This window comes from Mya arenaria, chromosome 10 (assembly GCF_026914265.1).
Source record: "Mya arenaria isolate MELC-2E11 chromosome 10, ASM2691426v1".
Taxonomy (NCBI): Eukaryota; Metazoa; Mollusca; class Bivalvia; order Myida; family Myidae; genus Mya; species Mya arenaria.
The window spans coordinates 13,226,300-13,246,474 of NC_069131.1; the positions used below are offsets into that span (position 1 = coordinate 13,226,300).

General features: G+C 37.4%; 2 protein-coding genes across 18 annotated transcripts in view; one reads left to right on the forward strand and one right to left on the reverse strand.

The window, feature by feature from the left end:
• The window catches only part of LOC128205521 (uncharacterized), a 29,550-nt gene extending 17,244 nt beyond the window's left edge, over nucleotides 1-12,306 (forward strand). Inside the window, exons 6-7 of the mRNA XM_052907249.1 lie at nucleotides 2,857-3,084; nucleotides 7,875-12,306. Of these exons, the coding sequence (XP_052763209.1) occupies nucleotides 2,857-3,084; nucleotides 7,875-8,110 (464 nt within the window). The 3' untranslated portion in view covers nucleotides 8,111-12,306. The remainder of the gene's footprint in view (nucleotides 1-2,856; nucleotides 3,085-7,874) is intronic.
• A 3,051-nt stretch (nucleotides 12,307-15,357) lies between these two features.
• LOC128205520 (protein scribble homolog) overlaps nucleotides 15,358-20,175 on the reverse strand; it is an 82,860-nt gene continuing 78,042 nt past the window's right edge. For all 17 annotated transcript variants that reach the window (XM_052907237.1, XM_052907233.1, XM_052907248.1 and 14 more), the window contains one exon: nucleotides 15,358-20,087. In XM_052907237.1, coding sequence (XP_052763197.1) covers nucleotides 20,084-20,087 — 4 coding nt within the window. In that variant the 3' untranslated portion in view covers nucleotides 15,358-20,083. The remainder of the gene's footprint in view (nucleotides 20,088-20,175) is intronic.

A 20,175-nucleotide genomic window follows, 5' to 3' on the forward strand; every position in this document is an offset into this window, starting at 1 on the left:
CCAGAGTGAGACTAATCTGGCTTTAGGTGTCCACCTCTCACGCAAGATGTTGTGGGTTTGATCCCCACCGGAGTGAGACCAGTCTGGCTTTAGGTGTCCACCTCTCACCCAAGAATTTGTGGGTTTGATTCCCACCAGAGTGAGACCAGTCTGGCTTTAGGTGTCCACCTCTCACGCAATATGTTGTTGGTTTGATCCCCCCGGAGTGAGACCAGTCTGGCTATAGGTGTCCACCTCTCACGCAAGATGTTATTGGTTTGATCCCCACCAGAGTGAGACCAGTCTGGGTATAGGTGTCCACCTCTCACGCAAGATGTTATTGTTTTGATCCCCACCAGAGTGAGACCAGTCTGGCTATAGGTGTCCACCTCTCACGCAATATGTTGTTGGTTTGATCCCCACCGGAGTGAGACCAGTCTGGCTATAGGTGTCCACCTCTCACGCAAGATGTTGTTGGTTTGATCCCCACCAGAGTGAGACCAGTCTGGCTATAGGTGTCCACCTCTCACGCAATATGTTGTTGGTTTGATCCCCACCGGAGTGAGACCAGTCTGGCTATAGGTGTCCCCCCCTCTCACCCAAGATGTTGTTGGTTTGATCCCCATTAGAATGGCAGCAGTTTTGTGGTATAGGTGTCCACCTCTCATGCAAGATGTTGTGAGTTTGATCCCCACTAGGATGGCAGCAGTTTTGTGGTATAAGTGTCCACCTCTCACCCAAGAATTTGTTGGTTTGATCCCCACCAGAGTGAGACCAGTCTGGCTATAGGTGTCCCCCCTCTCACCCAAGAATTTGTGGGTTTGATCCCCACCAGAGTGAAACCAGTCTGGCTATAGGTGTCCACCTCTCACGCAATATGTTGTTGGTTTGATCCCCACCGGAGTAAGACCAGTCTGGCTATAGGTGTCCACCTCTCACGCAATATGTTGTTGGTTTGATCCCCACCGGAGTGAGACCAATCTGGCTATGGGTGTCCCCCCTCTCACCCAAGATGTTGTTGGTTTGATCCCCATTAGAATGGCAGCAGTTTTGTGGTATAGGTGTCCACCTCTCATTCAAGATGTTGTGAGTTTGATCCCCACTAGGATGGCAGCAGTTTTGTGGTATAAGTGTCCACCTCTCACCCAAGAATTTGTAGGTTTGATCCCCACCAGAGTGAGACCAGTATGGCTATAGGTGTCCCCCCTCTCACCCAAGAATTTGTGGGTTTGATCCCCACCAGGGTGAGACCAGTCTGGCTATAGGTGTCCCCCCTCTCACCCGAGAATTTGTGGGTTTGATCCCCACCAGAGTGAGACCAGTCTGGCTATAGGTGTCCCCCCTCTCACCCAAGAATTTGTGGGTTTGATCCCCACCAGAGTGATACCAGTCTGGCTATAGGTGTCCCCCCTCTCACCCAAGAATTTGTGGGTTTGATCCCCACCAGAGTGAGACCAGTCTGGCTATAGGTGTCCCCCCTCTCACCCAAGAATTTGTGGGTTTGATCCCCACCAGAGTGAGACCAGTCTGGCTATAGGTGTCCCCCCTCTCACCCAAGAATTTGTGGGTTTGATCTCCACTAGGGATACTTCCTCACGACCTCTCAAATGGACACAGTACTGGTTTCTACCCAGGCCCCAATTTCTAGAGATCTAAGCTTAACAGGCTTAAGTAGCTTATTGCAATTAGCCAAAATACACTTGAATTGAATCTTGATCAATGAAAAACGGTTTAACGTGATTTTCGTAATGATAATTCCTATCCAAAGTATGAAAACTCTTAAAGAAGTTAATATTATGCAATTTATAGTAAACCAAAAATAGTGAGCTTAATTAACTTAATCCTGTTATAAGGGACTTAAGAAGTTTCAAGAAATCAGGGCCAGGAAGCGGACTTGTACATGTATCAGCTTTCCTCACAGTCAAGGCAATAGAAATCGTATAACCTAAACTGTAGGAAAATGTTGAGGTAATTTTATATCCCATATCTCTGGCTTCATCACTTGGCTATGTGTTCATTTATTTGGCTTCTGTTGACAGTTTTTAGCTTGAAGAATAAGGAGAGCTATACTACTCACCCTAGCGAGCGTCACACATTGGTTAAGGTTTTGCATGTAAGCACTTTTAAGTAAAAATCTCAGCTAATGCTTAATGTATTGCTTTGGAACTTAGGGCAAGTATTCCAATCATCCAACCTATTTAATTGAGTTAGATAACTCTAAAATATGCAAATTATGGCCTTTTATTATTTGACTTGAAAATTCTGATAAGGATTTTGCATGAAGCACACAAAAGTATATATCTTTGACAAGTGTCAATATTACACTACTCAGTCATCTAACCTACTTAAATAATCAAGTTAGCTTACTTTATTTTGCATTTAAGGCAAGTTATTACCCTTCATTTTGATTTGGAAATTATTTTTAAGGTTTTACATGTTACCACATTTAAATCAATATCCCAGCAAATAATTCATGTATTACAATGAAACTTTAGACATGTGTTCCATCTACCCAACCTTCTTATTAAATCAAAGATAACTCGATTTTGAATATAATGCAAATGATGGCCCTTTATTCTATGACTTAGAGATTCTTGTTAAGGTTTTATATGTAAGCTTGCATAATTCAATATCACAGCAACAACTTGATGTATTGTATTGAAACTTCATACAAGAGCTCCAAACGATTCAAACTACGGTACCTAACTTATCAAGTCAGATAATTATCTTGCATGCAATAAAAATGATTGCCCATTTTATTTGACTTACGAATTTGGGTTAAAAGTGGTGAAATAGTAGAGTATGCCGTCTCTGTAACAGATTTTATTTCACTTCTAAATATTACATAAAATATAGAAAATTGTGTGTGAATTGCAGAATCACGAACTGAGACTGGTCTTATCGGAGGAATGCGGAGTCTTAACCACGGAGCTAAGACATTCACGCTGCGAGATTCCAAACAAAGCATCAACTTTCAAGCCATGCGGCTAGTCTACAGTGAAGATTTGCTTATGTCCAAATTTAAGCTGTCAAAGAAAATACTCACACTGAAATTGAGCAAATGTGAGGAAGCGTTACTCCGGGCTATTGCAATAATTTCCCCTGGTAGGTGTTATATTTAAAGGATTGATAGTTTCCATATAAATTTCTTGAAATTTAATTGTTTTTGAGAAGCATTTATACTTTTTATAATTACTTATTTAAGGTTCAAAATATTTTTATATGAAAATCTCCTCACCTATAAATGCAGACATATTGTTTTTTTTGTCCAAGTTGTTCTGTCTATCTGTCCAGTCCTACCCTGCCCTGCCCTACCCTGCCCTTCCCTGCCCTGCCTTCAAAAAGTAGGCATTATGTATAACAAAACAGTTGAAGATTACAACTCATAGTTTGTTTAGCCTTTTACTTGACTGACACACAAACATACCACCTTTTTAACCTGAGTTTTTGTCCCTACCTATTTGTCTATCAAAAACCCACTCACCCTTCCTACATGCTATTCCATCAAAACCCCACTCACCCTCCCTACATGCCCATCTATTAAATCCCCACTCACTCCCGTAACATGCCCATCTATCAAAAACACACTCACTGTCCCTATATGCCCATCTATCATAAACACACTCACCCTCCCTAAAAAAACACTCACCCTCCCTACATGCCCATCTATCAAATACCAACTCACCCTCCCTTCATGCCAATCCATCAAAAACCCACTCACCCTCCCTACATGCACATCATTCAAAAACCCACTTACCCTTCGTACATGTCCATCTATCAAAAAAACACTTACCCTCCCTACATGCCCATCTATCAAAACCCCACACACCCTCCCTTCATGCCCATCTATCAACAACCCACTCACCCTCGCTACATGCCCATCTATCAAAACCCCACACACCCTCCCTTCATGCCCATCTATCAACAACCCACTCACCCTCCCTTCATGCCCATCTATCAACAACCCACTCACCCTCCCTACATGCCCATCTATCAAAACCCCACTCACCCTCGCTACATGCCCATCAATCATAAACCCACTCACCCTCCCTACATGCCCATCTATTAAAAACCCATTCACCCTTCCTACATGTCCATCCATCAAATTCACAACTCACCTTCCTTACATTCCCATCTATCAAAAACCAACTCACACTCCCTACATGCCCATCTATCAAAAACCCACTCACCCTCCCTACATGCGCATCTATCAAAACCCCACTCACCCTCCCTACATGCGCATCTACCAAAACACCACTCACCCTCCCTACATGCCCATCAATCATAAACCCACTCACCCTCCCTACATGCCCATCTATCAAAAACCCATTCACCCTTCCTACATGTCCATCCATCAAATTCACAACTCACCCTTCCTACATGCCCATATATCAAATCCCCTCACTCTCTCAACATGCCCATCCATCAAAAACTCTCACTCTCCCAAAATGGCCATCCATCAAAAACCCACTCACCCTTCGTACATGCCCATCAATCAAAAACCCTCACTCTTCCAACATGGCCATCCATCAAAAACCCACTCACCCTTCGTACATGCCCATCAATCAAATCCCTTCACTCTCCCAACATGGCCATCCATCAAAAACCCACTCACCCTTCGTACATGCCCATCAATCAAAAACCCTCACTCTCCCAACATGGCCATCCATCAAAAACCTACTCACCCTTCCTACATGCCCATCAATCAAATCCCTTCACTCTCCCAACATGGCCATCCATCAAAAACCCACTCACCCTTCGTACATGCCCATCAATCAAATCCCTTCACTCTCCCAACATGCCCATCCATCAAAAACCCACTCACCCTTCGTACATGCCCATCATTCAAATCCCCTCACTCTCCCAACATGGCCATCCATCAAAAACCCACTCACCCTTCGTACATGCCCATCAATCAAATCCCTTCACTCTCCCAACATGGCCATCCATCAAAAACCCACTCACCCTTCGTACATGCCCATCAATCAAATCCCTTCACTCTCCCAACATGCCCATCCATCAAAAACCCACTCATCCTTCGTACATGCCAATCAATCAAATCCCTTCACTCTCCCAACATGCCCATCCATCAAAAACCCACTCACCCTTCGTACATGCCCATCAATCAAATCCCCTCACTCTCCCAACATGGCCATCCATCAAAAACCCACTCACCCTTCGTACATGCCCATCAATCAAATCCCTTCACTCTCCCAACATGGCCATCCATCAAAAACCCACTCACTCTTCGTACATGCCCATCAATCAAATCCCTTCACTCTCCCAACATGCCCATCCATCAAAAACCCACTCACCCTTCCTACATGCCCATTAATCAAATCCCTTCACTCTCCCAACATGGCCATCCATCAAAAACCCACTCACCCTTTGTACATGCCCATCAATCAAAAACCCTCACTCTCCCAACATGGCCATCCATCAAAAACCCACTCACCCTTCCTACATGCCCATCAGATTAATCCCCTCACCCTTCCTACATGCCCATCCATCAAAAACCCACTCAACCTCCCTACATGCCAATCAATCAAATCCCCCCACTCTCCCTACATGTCCATCTATCAAAAACCCACTCACCCTCCCTACATGCTCATCTATCAAACCCCTCACTCTCCCTACATGCCCATCCATCAAAACCCCACTTACCCTCCCTACATGACCATCAATCAAACCCCTTACTCTCCCTACATGCCCATCCATCAAACCCCCACTTACCCTCCCTACATGCCCATCAATCAAATCCCCTCACTCTCCCTACATGCCCATCAATCAAATCCCCTTACTCTCCCTACATGCCCATCCATCAAAAACCCACTCACCCTCCCTACATGCTCATCTATCAAATCCCCTCACTCTCCCTACATGCCAATCCATCAAAAACCCACTCACCCTCCCTACATGCTCATCTATCAAATCCCCTCACTCTCCCTACATGCCCATCCATCAAAAACCCACTCACCCTCCCTACATGCCCATCAATCAAATCCCCTCACTCTCCCTACATGCCCATCCATCAAAAACCCACTCACCTTTCCTACATGCCCATCTATCAAATCCCCTCACTCTCCCTACATGCCCATCAATCAAATCCCCTCACTCTCCCTACATGCCCATCAATCAAATCCTCTCACTCTCCCTACATGCCCATCAATCAAATCCCCTTACTCTCCCTACATGCCCATCCATCAAAAACCCACTCACCTTTCCTTCATGCCCATCTATCAAATCCCCTCACTCTCCCTACATGCCCATCCATCAAAAACCCACTCACCCTACCTACATGCTCATCTATCAAATCCCCTTACTCTCCCTACATGCCCATCCATCAAAAACCCACTCACCCTCCCTACATGCCCATCAATCAAATCCCCTCACTCTCCCTACATGCCCATCCATCAAAAACCCACTCACCTTTCGTACATGCCCATCTATCAAATCCCCTCACTCTCCCTACATGCCCATCAATCAAATCCTCTCACTCTCCCTACATGCCCAACAATCAAATCCCCTCACTCTCCCTACATGCCCATCCATCAAAAACCCACTCACCCTACCTACATGCTCATCTATCAAATCCCCTCACTCTCACTACATGCCCATCCATCAAAAATCCACTCACTCTCCTTACATGCCCATCTATCAAAAACCCACTCACCCTCCCTACATGCTCATCTATCAAATCCCCGCTCACTCTCCCAACATGCAAATCATTTAAAACCCCACTCACCCTCCCTACCAAAATCCACTCACTCTTCCTACATGTCCATCTATCAAAAACCCACTCACTCTTCCTCCATGCCCATCAATCAAATCCGCGCTCACCCTTCCTACATGCCAATCCATCAAAACCCACTCACTCTCCCAACATGCTCATCTATCATCAATCAAATCCGCGCTCACCCTTCCTACATGCCAATCCATCAAAAACCCACTCACTCTCCCAACATGCTTATCTATCAAATCCCCACTCACCCTCCCTACCAAAACCCAATCACCCTCGCTACATGCCCATCTATCAAATACCCACTCACCCTTCTTACATGCCCATCCATCAAAAACCCACTCACTCTCCCAACATGCTCATCTATCAAATCCCCACTCACCCTCCCTACCAAAACCCACTCACTCTTCCTACATGCTCATCTATCAAATTCCCACTCACCCTCCCTACCAAAACCCACTCACTCTCGCAACATGCTCATCTATCAAATCCCCACTCATTCTCCCTACCAAAACCCACTCACTCTCCCAACATGCTCATCTATCAAATTCCCACTCACCCTCCCTACCAAAACCCACTCACTCTTCCTACATGCCCATCAATCAAATCCGCGCTCACCCTTCCTACATGCCAATCCATCAAAAACCCACTCACTCTCCCAACATGCTTATCTATCAAATCCCCACTCACCCTCCCTACCAAAACCTAATCACCCTCGCTACATGCCCATCTATCAAATACCCACTCACCCTTCTTACATGCCCATCCATCAAATACCCACTCACTCTCCCTACATGCTCATCTATCAAATCCCCACTCACTCTCCCTACATGCCCATCCATCAAATACCCACTCACTCTCCCAACATGCCCATCATTCAAAAACCCACTCACCCTTTCTACCAGAACCCACTCACCCTTCCTACATGCCCATCTATCAAATACCCACTCACCCTTCCTACATGCCCATCTATCAAATACCCACTCACCCTCTCTACATGCCCATCCATCAAAACCCCACTCACCCTTCCTACATGTACCTACCCATCTATCAAAATGTGTTTGCCGGTCTGTCCTATTTGTGTCCAGTCCATACCTTTCTCATTCATGGTCAGATTTTATTATTTTGTGGCCTTATTGTTTTTATTTGTTTTCAGATCGGTGTACTCTCAAAGACCCAGAAGCAGTGGAGCGAATACATAACAAGTTGGTTTCCTGTCTGGTCTATGTGATAAACAGAGATACCCCTGGCTGTTTGAAAAGATTAGGACATCTTGTTGACATCCTTATTGCTCTGCGAGATGTCACAGAAATTGATATGAATGAAGTTAAAAACATTTTTATGAAGTGGCCAGAAATTTCCAACTATGACCTTGTGAAAGAGTTCTTGTGATTTAGTCATTATTTTGTCTTGGACTTTGAGCAGTTTGTTTTTAGTGGCTACATGCTTTTTGTCTTTCATTCTGAATTGCATTACTTTTGTGTAATAAAGTAAAAATAAAAATAAATGTCATTAATGCTTTTGAAGAAACAAGGATACCGGTTATACTTATTTCAATTTTCAAAATGATGCCAAAATTCACCAGATAGTCAGGATAAATCTTATTTTCAAGTTTTTTTTCAGATTATGTTTTAAAATACTGTCAATTTTCAAGCGTAATACGATAAAATTGGCCCTCGCTGTGTATTGTGTTACCACGGTGTTTTAACCTCTCATTCTGTTTTTATCATTTTATCTTAAAGGGACTAGACACCAGATGCCAAAGCAGCAAAATCAGTATTTCCTCAAAACAAGCATAGAGCTGTCAATATAAGCTAGCATGAGGCCGATACTACACCATTTTACATGATAAAAAGAATATTTTGTTGCTGTTTCAGTTGACCCATTTTGAAATGGTGCATAATGGTTTTCCAGTTCATAGTGTTTATTCTTAACATGTATAAGTCAAGTGATAGTACAGTTACTTATACCATCATGCTAGCTTTGAATTTACTGCTATATTTATACGTGGTAGACAACCCAGTAAATTTCGAGTTGGAAAAATTTGCAAAATCTGTGAAAGATACAAAAGTCTTAAGAGACGTGATGAATCAGTAAGTAAGATTAAATGCATTGTGCACAACATTATCAATTTTATTTACGTTTTTGACAATTTTCTTTTTTTCTTGCAATTGTAGCATTTGGTGTCTAGTTCCTTTAAAACTCTTTATCAGTCTTATGTATAAAGGTTCCAGTTTGCAATTTGGAAGAGTACTATTATTATTCCTCAGTAATTAAAATGTGTTTTTTGTTGGAAAACATTATCTTGGATTACCCGTCCTTTTTATTTTTTTGTATTTTTTTGCACTGAACAAGGAAGTATCAAGTTAGAAGTTAAAATGGAAGATGAAAAACCACTTCTTATAAAACAAGGTTTGTAGTAACAAGTGATCTTAATTCAAAAACATGCTGTTTATGAAGCAGAAAACATGGCAAAGAATGAAAGAATTCTCCACTTTGACCTCTATTGGACTCATTATGGCCTTTTGCTGGGGATATCACATATACTATGCTATACATATCAACTGTCAACTGAATCATGTATAGGTCACATGTTTATTGTGTCATTTTAAATCACTAGTTTTCCAATAGAATGATGATTGATTCACACAGGTTGTGTTGTGGAGTGTCTCATTTTTTATTGCACACACACGCAACAAAATTTGAAGGCAGGTGTATTGGAGTCACCATACAGTTACAAAAAGTTTTTGGAGCTTATTTCTACTACTGATTTTGACGGATTATTCTGAAACTTGGTACACATTATCACCTTGACGTGATTTGAACATGTTTTATCAGTTTTTCAAGAGTTATGGCCCTTTTACTACAAAAGTACATTGGGTATGTATGTGGACGCCTTCCACAGTTTATGAGAGAATGATCTGAAACTTAACAGGTATGATCAGAATAAGAGAACTAGTGACTAATGTATTTGTCATCAGTTAGAGCAATTTGCTTCAAGAATTATGAGCCCTTTAACTAAGATCTACTCTGTTGGTGTATTGAAGTTAATAGGGATTGTTTTGAAACTTTATTCTTATTGTCACCATAAAGTTTATCAATGCTTGTCATATTTTTTTTTGTTCAGCGACATATTCATAATTGTTAGTGTTGTGTGCCCCCATACTTCAATTTTACTTTACCTATATTGGACTTTGTGGCACAAACTTCTCCCACAATTTTAGAGACTACACTTGGACACCAATGGATTACACATCTTAGAGTTAACTGCCCTTGGTACACATTATCACCATCATGTGTTGTAGTGCCTGACATACTTAATGTGACTAATGGATTACACATCTTAGAGTTACCTGCCCTTGGTACACATTAGCACCATGATGTTTGTAATGCCTGACATACTTTTCATAAGAAATGACCATCTCCTCATAGAGCTATGTGCCTTATCATGATGTGTTTTATAATAAAGTGTATTTAGAGGCATGTCGCTGCTCTGAAAAAAATTCTTGTGTCAGATTATGCCTTACCAAATTGTTTCTATGTTAGGCATCCCCGGACGGATAGGTGTTGGGCTTCATATTTGGGGAAAAAACACCAACATTTTATATGATAAACGCTTTTAAGGAATATTTTTTATTTCCTTTAACTATGATTTCAACTACAAAACACTAGTGTAAGGAACATGTTTAATACTTTGAACTTGTATTCTTGGCATTTTGATATCAGAAAATGATTCACTCTGTCTGATTCCCATGATCAACACACTTGAGTACAAGTTTTATTTGAACTCACTTTGCAGTGGAAATCTATATAACAAATGAGAATGGTCCAGAATGGAATAAGGAGGCTCTGGTGTATATGGTTTTAATAGGATGCCACTCATTTAGTATTTCAGGGGTTTGTTTGTATTTTTGGGATAGCTAGATAGGGTTTCATAAAGTGTTGATGCTAAACACGAAAACAATTATTTATGGCCTGAGCTTGGAAACATTTTTAGGTTAGTCTTATTGATTATGTATGAATGTATACCCTGATACATATTCAAATATGTTATTGAACTCTCAAATGCGTATTTTTCATGTTAAAGTGGGAATGTTTGTTATAAACACGGTTTTATTGTAAAGTTGTGTGTTTAATGTTGTATATTATTTATATTGTGCCTCTGTGTACATTGTTATGGGCCGGTGGCCCTACTGCCAAAGCAAATAAATGCTTAAAAAACAAGAGAATGAATACAAATGTGATAATCTCTAATGTTAAATATCTGAATTATGATTTGGGTTGTTCTAATTTTTGAATGTTTAAAATTATGGTTTGTTTTATAATTTATTTAAATACAAATCACACTTTGAAATGATATTGATATCACAATAGGACTGCACATAATAAAAATATGACATTATGGTTAATGGGATGCCCTTAGCAACACATCAACAATTCGTTGGTCAGACTTCTATGGGGTAAAAAAATTAAAAACTTTTATATCTGTTTTTCAGAGTTACAGACCTTTTATATTTTTTTAACATGCAGTGCACATAGAGATTCTTGTCTAAATGCAGTCACCAGAACATAATTGCATTGCTTTCTTTTACCTTGCCTCACTCACATAACAGTTAATAAACCCTAGACTGTTCATTTTTTTTGGAGTTTGTGTTGCATCTTTACACTATTTGGCACTTATAGTCATGAGCACTTGTGGTGCTTGACATTAATAATTTTCCAATCGGATTCAAAATGGCTGACTGGCAGCCATATTGGATTTTCTCTTATTTTTGCTTAAAAAAACAAAACAAAAAGAAATATTCATCATTTCTTACATTACGCAAGTCATATTTCACACACTTTTTAGCATTCACATTTTGCCACCAATTGATCATGAATGATCTCCTTTTTTCTGTTGTACCATCTCAGTAACCACTGGCCAGGATCACTTCGTTTTTTATTCATTGATTCTTAGTGAATTAATTTGTAACTTTATTTTAAACACATTTGTTTTTTTAACTCTGTTTCAAAGGGGTTTTTGCATGTGAAAAGTAATAAAAAAAATGTGATATATGTGTTCTCTATGTATTTTTTGGCTGTATAATAAAATATGTTGTTGTATTGTGGTTTATTTTTAGTTCTTAGTTTTGTGCTCGGGGTATTTTCTGTTATTTGGTGTTCCAAATATTTCACAATCTAGACTACAGGGGCCATGATTATGAACAATCTCATGTCTGAGTTCAGATTCAAGCAGCAAAACTGCAGATCTTCATTTTATTGTAACTTTGCTTCTAGATGGGTATTGATGTTGAAATTTGCTGAATTTAATTTCTAGTGATGTAATTAAACAAATGGAATAAAAATGATTCTTTGTAATTTAAATAAGTGCTTTTCTGTGTCTTAATCTAGAATCAGACTTGTGGCTGTTTATAATAAAGGACCTGGAACAACAGAAAACATGGCTTAAATAGCAATGTTGTATGTCAAAGAGCCTTAAATATGATGTTTTTAATCCATTGTTAAAAATAGAATAATCGGCACAATAATTCCAGTTACCCCTAAACATACTGTCTTTATCTTTTTAATGTGCGCCAACAATAAATACTCCCAAAGTGTACTTGAATTGTTTTCTGTTGTATGCTTGGTGAACAGGAATAACAACAAGGTCATATAACATATTGCTAGGTCACCTGAACACAGATTTTGTTTCCATGCGGAAATCTGGTTGCCATGACAAAGAAAGGAAAAATATTTTTCTCAGAAACTGCTGCCCTGATTTCAAAATTATTTCTCATAATGTTCCTTAAGTGACCCTGTATCAAATTCCTTTAATTTATTTTGGTTTGGAAAACAAGAAAGAAAACTCTTCTCAGAAACTGCGGGCCCAATTATAAAATAGGGCTACTTTTCACGTTTTATGTCTTCATAGAAACTTTGAAAAACTTCTCTTCCTGATTCCTTCAATTAAAATGATTCCAAGCAGAAGTCTGGCAACCAAAAAGAAAATCTCAGAAACTGCTGATCTGTTTTCAAAATTATTTCACATAAATGATTCTATGGTGACCCTCTATCAAATTTCTTTATGTTGATTTGAAAATAAACAATCTGGCCGCCAAGGGAGCAGAGCTACTTTTCACTAAATATATCTAGAATTTGGAAAGCTTTCAAAATCTTCTCAGAATCTGCTGGGCTAATTTTAAAAAAAAAATCACAAAAAAGATCCTTAGGTGACCCTCTATCAAATTTCAACCTCATGTTGACTTATAAAAAACATGGCCTCCAGGGTGTGTGGCTTCTTTTCACTATATGTATGTCGAGGGGTGAAAGCGAAAAGGTTCTATCTGCTTCTTTATTTAATGTCACTTAGAACCTTTTCGCATTCACCCCTCGATGTATATATGTGGAAAACTTTGAAAATCTTCTCCTCAGAATAGGCAGTTCCAATTTTAAAATAATTTTACTGCATGTTCCTTAGGTGACCTATCAAATTCCTCACCCATGTTGATTTGTGGAACATGGCCGCCAGGGGCTGGGCTACTTTTCACTAAAAGTCCTTATATAGAACTTCTTAGTGTTCCTAAGGTGGTCCTCTTGCCAAATTCAGCATCCAGTATGTTATCTGATAAATAACCTTATAACCCTTTGTCCAATCATGACCGAATTATATGGGCATAATATATTTGACAAGTTCAATAACCAGCCATATCGCTCGAGTTTCTCCATAGTTAGTGGCCTTTAATTACAGTCCACTCGCTATGTCAACATCTGATATCTCTATTTTCCAGTTGTGTCAAACTTTTTCCCTGGTCCTGAATTTATTCCTTCTTATTCTATATAAAACAATTCTGACGGTTTGCTGCATGGCACTAAATTACTGTGCATGTCAAAATAACAAACTGTCATAATTGGAGGATAGTTGGTTAAGTGTGAATATTGAAAGTTGTTTGTTTAGGTTTTTATTAAAGAGACATTTATTGCCAGCTTGTGTGTTTTTCATTCTTGTATAAAACATAGATTTAATTGATTTGATAACAATCTGAAATAGACACAGAAAGTTCCACTGCACTGGTCGACCTTTTCATAGAAGTTACCGGTATACAACACAAATAATTCATTTTTTTAAATAAAAAGACCATTGAATTGCAGACGAAACATTAGACATTAACCAGACTCAAATGTGTTTGGTGCTATTGTTTGTACTTTGGATATGTCGAATATTCGTTATCTCGAACTTTTTTCCTAGGTCCTGACGACTTGAACATATCAAGTTTAGACTGTATAGAAATTACCTAAAATTGGTCTTATGCGAACAATCACTTTATAAGCATTTTTCCAATCATCTCCAAAATTTGGTCAGAACATATATGGGCATAAAACCTCAGAAGAGTTCAGTAACTAGCCAAATTGCTTAAGTCTCCAAAGAGTTATTGCCCTTTAATTATAGAATTGCCTAAAATTGCTCTTGTCCAGTCAATAACTCTACAAGCATTAGTCCAATCATCACCAAATTTGTCCAGAATGTGAATGGAGATATTATCTTGGTAAGGTTTGATAACCAGTCATGTGTTATGATCCTTGAATCGGCAGAAACTGTATTTACAATGGCTGGTATGTTTCTTATCAATTACTAAGAACACTGGGGCCCAAGGACCTCAACTTAGTAGGCAGGTTGAGCCTGACCAGCAGTTGAACACTATTGATTTTGTAGTCAGTGGGTCAAAAGTCAAGTTTGTGGAGTCCTTAAGGTGAAAATGTGTTTCTGATCAACAGCTAAAGTGCCAGGGCCTAGGGACTTCAAACTTGGTAGGCAGGTTGGTCATGAGCAGTAGATGAACCCTAACATTTTTGAGGTCAGTGGGTCAAAGGTTAAGGTCAATAACTGATAAAAACTTGGGCCTATGAACCTCATACTTGGTAGGCAGTTTGAACACTAACAGGGGATGATCCCTTTTATAATGGATACAAGGATTTCAATACGGTAAACATGATAAAGCCATTCACCTACATCATTCAATTGAAAGATATCTAGTGCTCGTTATTCTCTTGCAGTGACTATCTCCTGTTTATACCACACTCTTTATAAATGGTAGCAATTAATATTTCCAAACTGCATGGGGAGGTTGTTATGAAAATGTTATATACTAAAGGCTATCTAACTCACGCCTCCATCATAAATGACACAGCGCAATTGGTCAAGGACTGGTTACATGGTGACCCAATATTTTTCCATATTGGGTCATTAAACCTAAATGGTACCAAAATGGCATCTCTTTTCCAATTTGATGTGATCTATATAGTGTTACACGGTTAGTAGGCGAGACGATATGGGAAATACTGGCACAGGAAACCATATTTAATATGCCCCATATATCCCATATCGAGTCACTTACTAAACCCATATTTAGTACCCACTTATAGTATAGGCCCAAATAATGGCTATATGTCGAATTCCTTTGACAGCTCTTGTTTTCAAGAGCTTTTACTTCTTAACAATTGATGAACAATGGCTAGGCATGTTATTTGTTCTATAGCATGTAAGAACGTCTTCCTTTCCGTTAAGTGTCCTCTGAAGCCATTTTTTAAAGTGTCAAGGAGAGATGAAATTAGAATGGTTTCTTTCTGGATACAAAACCAGGACCATATATACAACAACATGCTTGGATCATAATATTTTATTGATTTTAACTGTACAGATCTACATGTATTATAATAGTAATCATCATGATAATAGAGCATAACATATGGCCACACCCGAGCATGTCAATGACAAACAAGAACAGGCCCCAGTTTCTCGAAACTTCTCAAGTCCCTTATAACAGGATTAAGCTAAGCTCGCTATTTTGGGTTTCTATTATTTGTGTAATATTTACTTGGTTAAGAGTTTTGGGACAATACACCATTTTTATTATCAGAATCAAATGCATTTAGCTAATTGAACAAAGTTACTTAAATTCTTTAAGCTTAGGAAGCTTCGAGAAATTGGGGCCAGGGGTTAAATCCTCTAAAAATCTTGAAAACAACCAGTTTAAACCCTTTCAAAAAATCTATTTTAAACCCAATTTCTCTGAACATAATTAAGTTGGCTGCAATTATCTTAACAGTAAAATGGCTTAAAGGTACATGTTAAAAACATTTTGGGATTAGTTTAACCAAGCCATCTAACAGTACTATAACAGATTTAAGATTATTCGAGAAATCAGCCCAAGACCAGATTGAAGTAACACATGGAAATGTTCCGACATGCTACATGTTTTTAGGGCACAGAACATGCACTCATGATGTACATGGATCAGACATTGTATTTTAAGTATATTTTTTCTGAATTATATAATCCTCATTACAAAGTAAAACATGATTTATATATGGGTAAAATATTGCATCTTCAGAGCTTTGAATTTTATAATCTTTTTCAGAAAAAAACATGATTTAAATAATAAGAAATGTTATGTATTTTTTTTTTTTCTATTCTGTTTAAAAACAATATGATTACTGAAATGATGAAACGAATTGATGTATATCATATGATTTTTTAATAAATGCCAATTAAATGTGACATATTTTTATAATGTTAAGTATACAGGAAAGTTGCTGAATTTCGGTGCAAAATCAAAACTGATTTCACTCGGGACCACATAAATTTATATGTTATGTGCTATGATCACCCAGTGAAATAAACTTCAATCTTACACAGAAATTCACCTTATATGCTCTATGGATCTTCATTGATTTTCTCAACTCTACAATCCTTATAATGAAATAACACATGATCTCTCAGATCTTAAGTCTTTGCCTGTACTTTCTGGTAATAATGTCAAAAAAAGGTACAATCTGTACAGGCAGTTGTAGAGGTTAGAAAACAGACATGGCAGTGCTTATGGAATAAACTAGTACTGTCTGTGTCATACAAAAGTATAATTTCTTACAAAAGATCCTATATTCCTTATAAGATTGAATCACACAAACATAGTCCATTCCATCACATGGATACTCTTACACGGCATGTTACGTTACAAATATTTTATTCATTTTTAAACAACAAAAAAGGCTTATAATCATGAACATGTACCAAACAGAAAAACTTTGGGCCTGTTCCATTAAAGATCATCATACAGGTATTTAAGTGTCCTCTGATCACTATTTTGCAAATTCAAAACAAGTCAGGGAAATGGAAAACGAATCAATGCTTTTTTGTCTGTTAATCAAGATGATGATCCTAAACGGGCCACAGGAGATAACTGATTAATAATTGAGAAAAGCCAGAATGTTAAGAAGACATATAATGTATTCCAGGTCATATGTAATTTTGTTTTGCGAGGGTTAAAACAAGAAAGCACGATGAAGGACACAACCATTACAAATAACTGATTACCAATCTCTATAGTAGCATAATAATCTGACCCCAAATTTTCGAAACATCTTAACTGCCTTGTAACAGTGTTCCTTTTTTGTTTGTATTGATTTGTGTAGTATTCTCATTTTGAAGAGTTCTGAGATATTTTTAAAAAATAATCATATTCAAGATAATTTTTTATTTTTTAAAGTCATGCTGAAGTTAGTAAATTGGCTTAATTGAACAAGATACTACGCTTGTTACGCTTTAGATGTGTCAAGAAAATGGGCCCAGACTGCATCTTCATCAAGACTACAAGCTGAGAATTCTGGCCTAGAAGATATTTTCAACAGTGCAGTACAACATTTACTCTTGAAAATCTCTCCTAGAAAAGAGATCTTGGGTTGGAATCTATATGATGGACCCCTTGCCTAGCATATAAGCCAAAAGAAGTTCTTTTTTTTCACATTTTCGAAAAATGGAAATTAAGAAAATGATGCTAAATACAACTAAAAGCAAAAGAAAACAAAATAATTGTTTAACAATGTAAAAATCTCATAAAAATGTATGCAAAATAAGTACAATAGATCTTGATTGCATTATATTTTAATTTTAACAGTATGAAGAAATTCTGACCCATTCAATTGATCTTAAACGCTATAGAAATTTCCAGCCTTTAAATTTCAATCAAAATGCAGAACATACCATTAGTTATGTTGTTTTTCAACCTATATTCATACTTTAGTACAATATGTTCCAACACCAAAATGTAAATGCAGCTTATTAGGATTTCTGACAAAAAGTGAAACCACATATTAAACAGAATAATAAACAATCTAGATTACTTCACATATACTCTTATTTAAAATTCTGCTGAAAATGAGCCAGTAAACCAATTCTACAGGGTTGTTTCTAAAACAATTAAAGGACATAAACTAAATGCAAATACAGAAATAAAGGGCTTCTATACACAAGCAAAATATGCAATACTTTCTGATAATTTGATATGTTTCTTTGTTCATGACTGATTTGTGCCTTTTCCTCAAGATTGTGTCAGATATTATAAGTTGCTATCTCCTACACAAAATAAAACGTACAATAATCATGACAATCATATTGACTCTTAAAGCTAAGGAATGAAAAATCTTTCTTTCAATGGCTGTTTATTCTTTGACTTGAAATGGGAATAAAAATCGGGGTAAAATCTTCACCATGATTATCAACCATATATGATAATAGGATAAAACAACTAAATCATAAAAAAATAAAATTAAAATACAATTTAAAATAAAGAAGTTGTTAAATAAATAACTTTTGCATTATATAACTGTAAATAATTTGTAACATATGAATAAAAGAGTGAACGTCATCTGTGAATCAGTTAGTGGACACGATTTCCGCATGATTTTGTGGACTAGACTGAAATATATGGTTGTTTTAGGCCAGCAGTATATGGCTAGGGTTTATATAACTTGAAGTAAGGATCAGGCTTTTAAGCATACAATTAAAATATTGCAGAAAGTATATGAAGTGAATGTGAAATCTTACACTAACATTTTGAATTTTCTTAATAGACATGCCTTTGGCCCTATATCTTTGGTTATTACCTAACACAGCTGAACCTAAGAACATTGTCGATTACATTTCTCATTTCATGTGTATTTTTACATTTTTTAATTTGAAAAAAAGTGTTGTTATATCTTAGGTATATCTTGAATACAGTTAAAATACTGACTGCCACAAATTCCTATTCATAAAACTATGTGGTTAATGCAATAATATGTCTACAAAATTAGTTTTTACCATCAAAAATAAAATGACTTCAGTCGATTAAATTGCAGGAAATTCATCAAATGTGTTCAAATGAAAGACATCAGCCAATCAGATTGCAGGAAATTCATCAAATGTGTTCAAATGAAAGACATCAGCCAATCAGATCGCAGAAATTTCATTAACTATGTTCAAAATCATCAACATCAACCAATCAGATTACAGGAAATTCTTTAAATGTGTAAATATGAAGTTACATCATCTTTCTGAAAGGTAATAACATAAGTAACTATGATATTTAGGAACCAAATTCCTTAGTCAAACAAAACACAAACTCAAACATTGCAAAAACCTTGAAAACAGATCACAAAAGTCTAAATGAATAGTAGATATAAATAGGGGTATAAAATATGTCCAAAAATATCACATAAATGTAATATTTATACATCATAATCCTTTCATCACCTTTGAACACAAAAAACACTGTCATATTTAAGTCTTTTCCATCATATGCTTGTGCTGACCAGTATATGCAGCTCAATTTAAGTAAGATTCAATACAAAAATAACTGCAGTTGACATGATAACTACAAGATAAGCTTAAAAGCTTACTTAACACAGTTTTTTTTCCATATAAAACTATTTTCTGGGTCCATATTCATTAAAATTTTAAGTCTAAGCTTGAGACTGAAGACTCAAAACTGATATTCTTCATAACATTTGATTGGAAGAACATTAACTTGTTTAACAGAACATGTTCTAAGGTTGTTTGAATATTTTATGACAAAATAAAGCATATAAAAATATTTTGAAATATTTAAGAATTTGTTTGTCTCAAACTTAGCTTCAAGACATCAGTGAAAATGGCCCCAGCAAGCACAGGATGTTTAAAGAATAACAACTGCACACCATTCAACGTAGCATGAAGTAGGCCACAACATAACTTTCCATCCAACTCTAAAATAGCTTTAAAATCGCCCCCAAACCTCTTTGTCAAACAAATCTGCTTCAACCAAAAACAACAAGTGGAATATATTTGAACACCAAACATTAATCAACCTAGTCCTGTTGTATTTTTTAGTGAAATTTCAAATTTCACATATTCATGAATGCAAATAAAACCCTACGAAATTCTTCTTATTGCAAACGTCCCTTTTCGAAACACTCTCTTGTAGACTTGCAGCAGCTGATATGCCTTCTTGGTGAACAACTGCTTATGAACCATTTGGCTGGCATTCACTCAATGTAGAAAATCAACATTCATACCAATATATACAGCTGTTACTACCTGAAAGGTAAAAGACTGTTAAGATAAATGCATCATCATCATCATCATTTGATGATGATCATTATCATCATCATCATCATTTGATCAT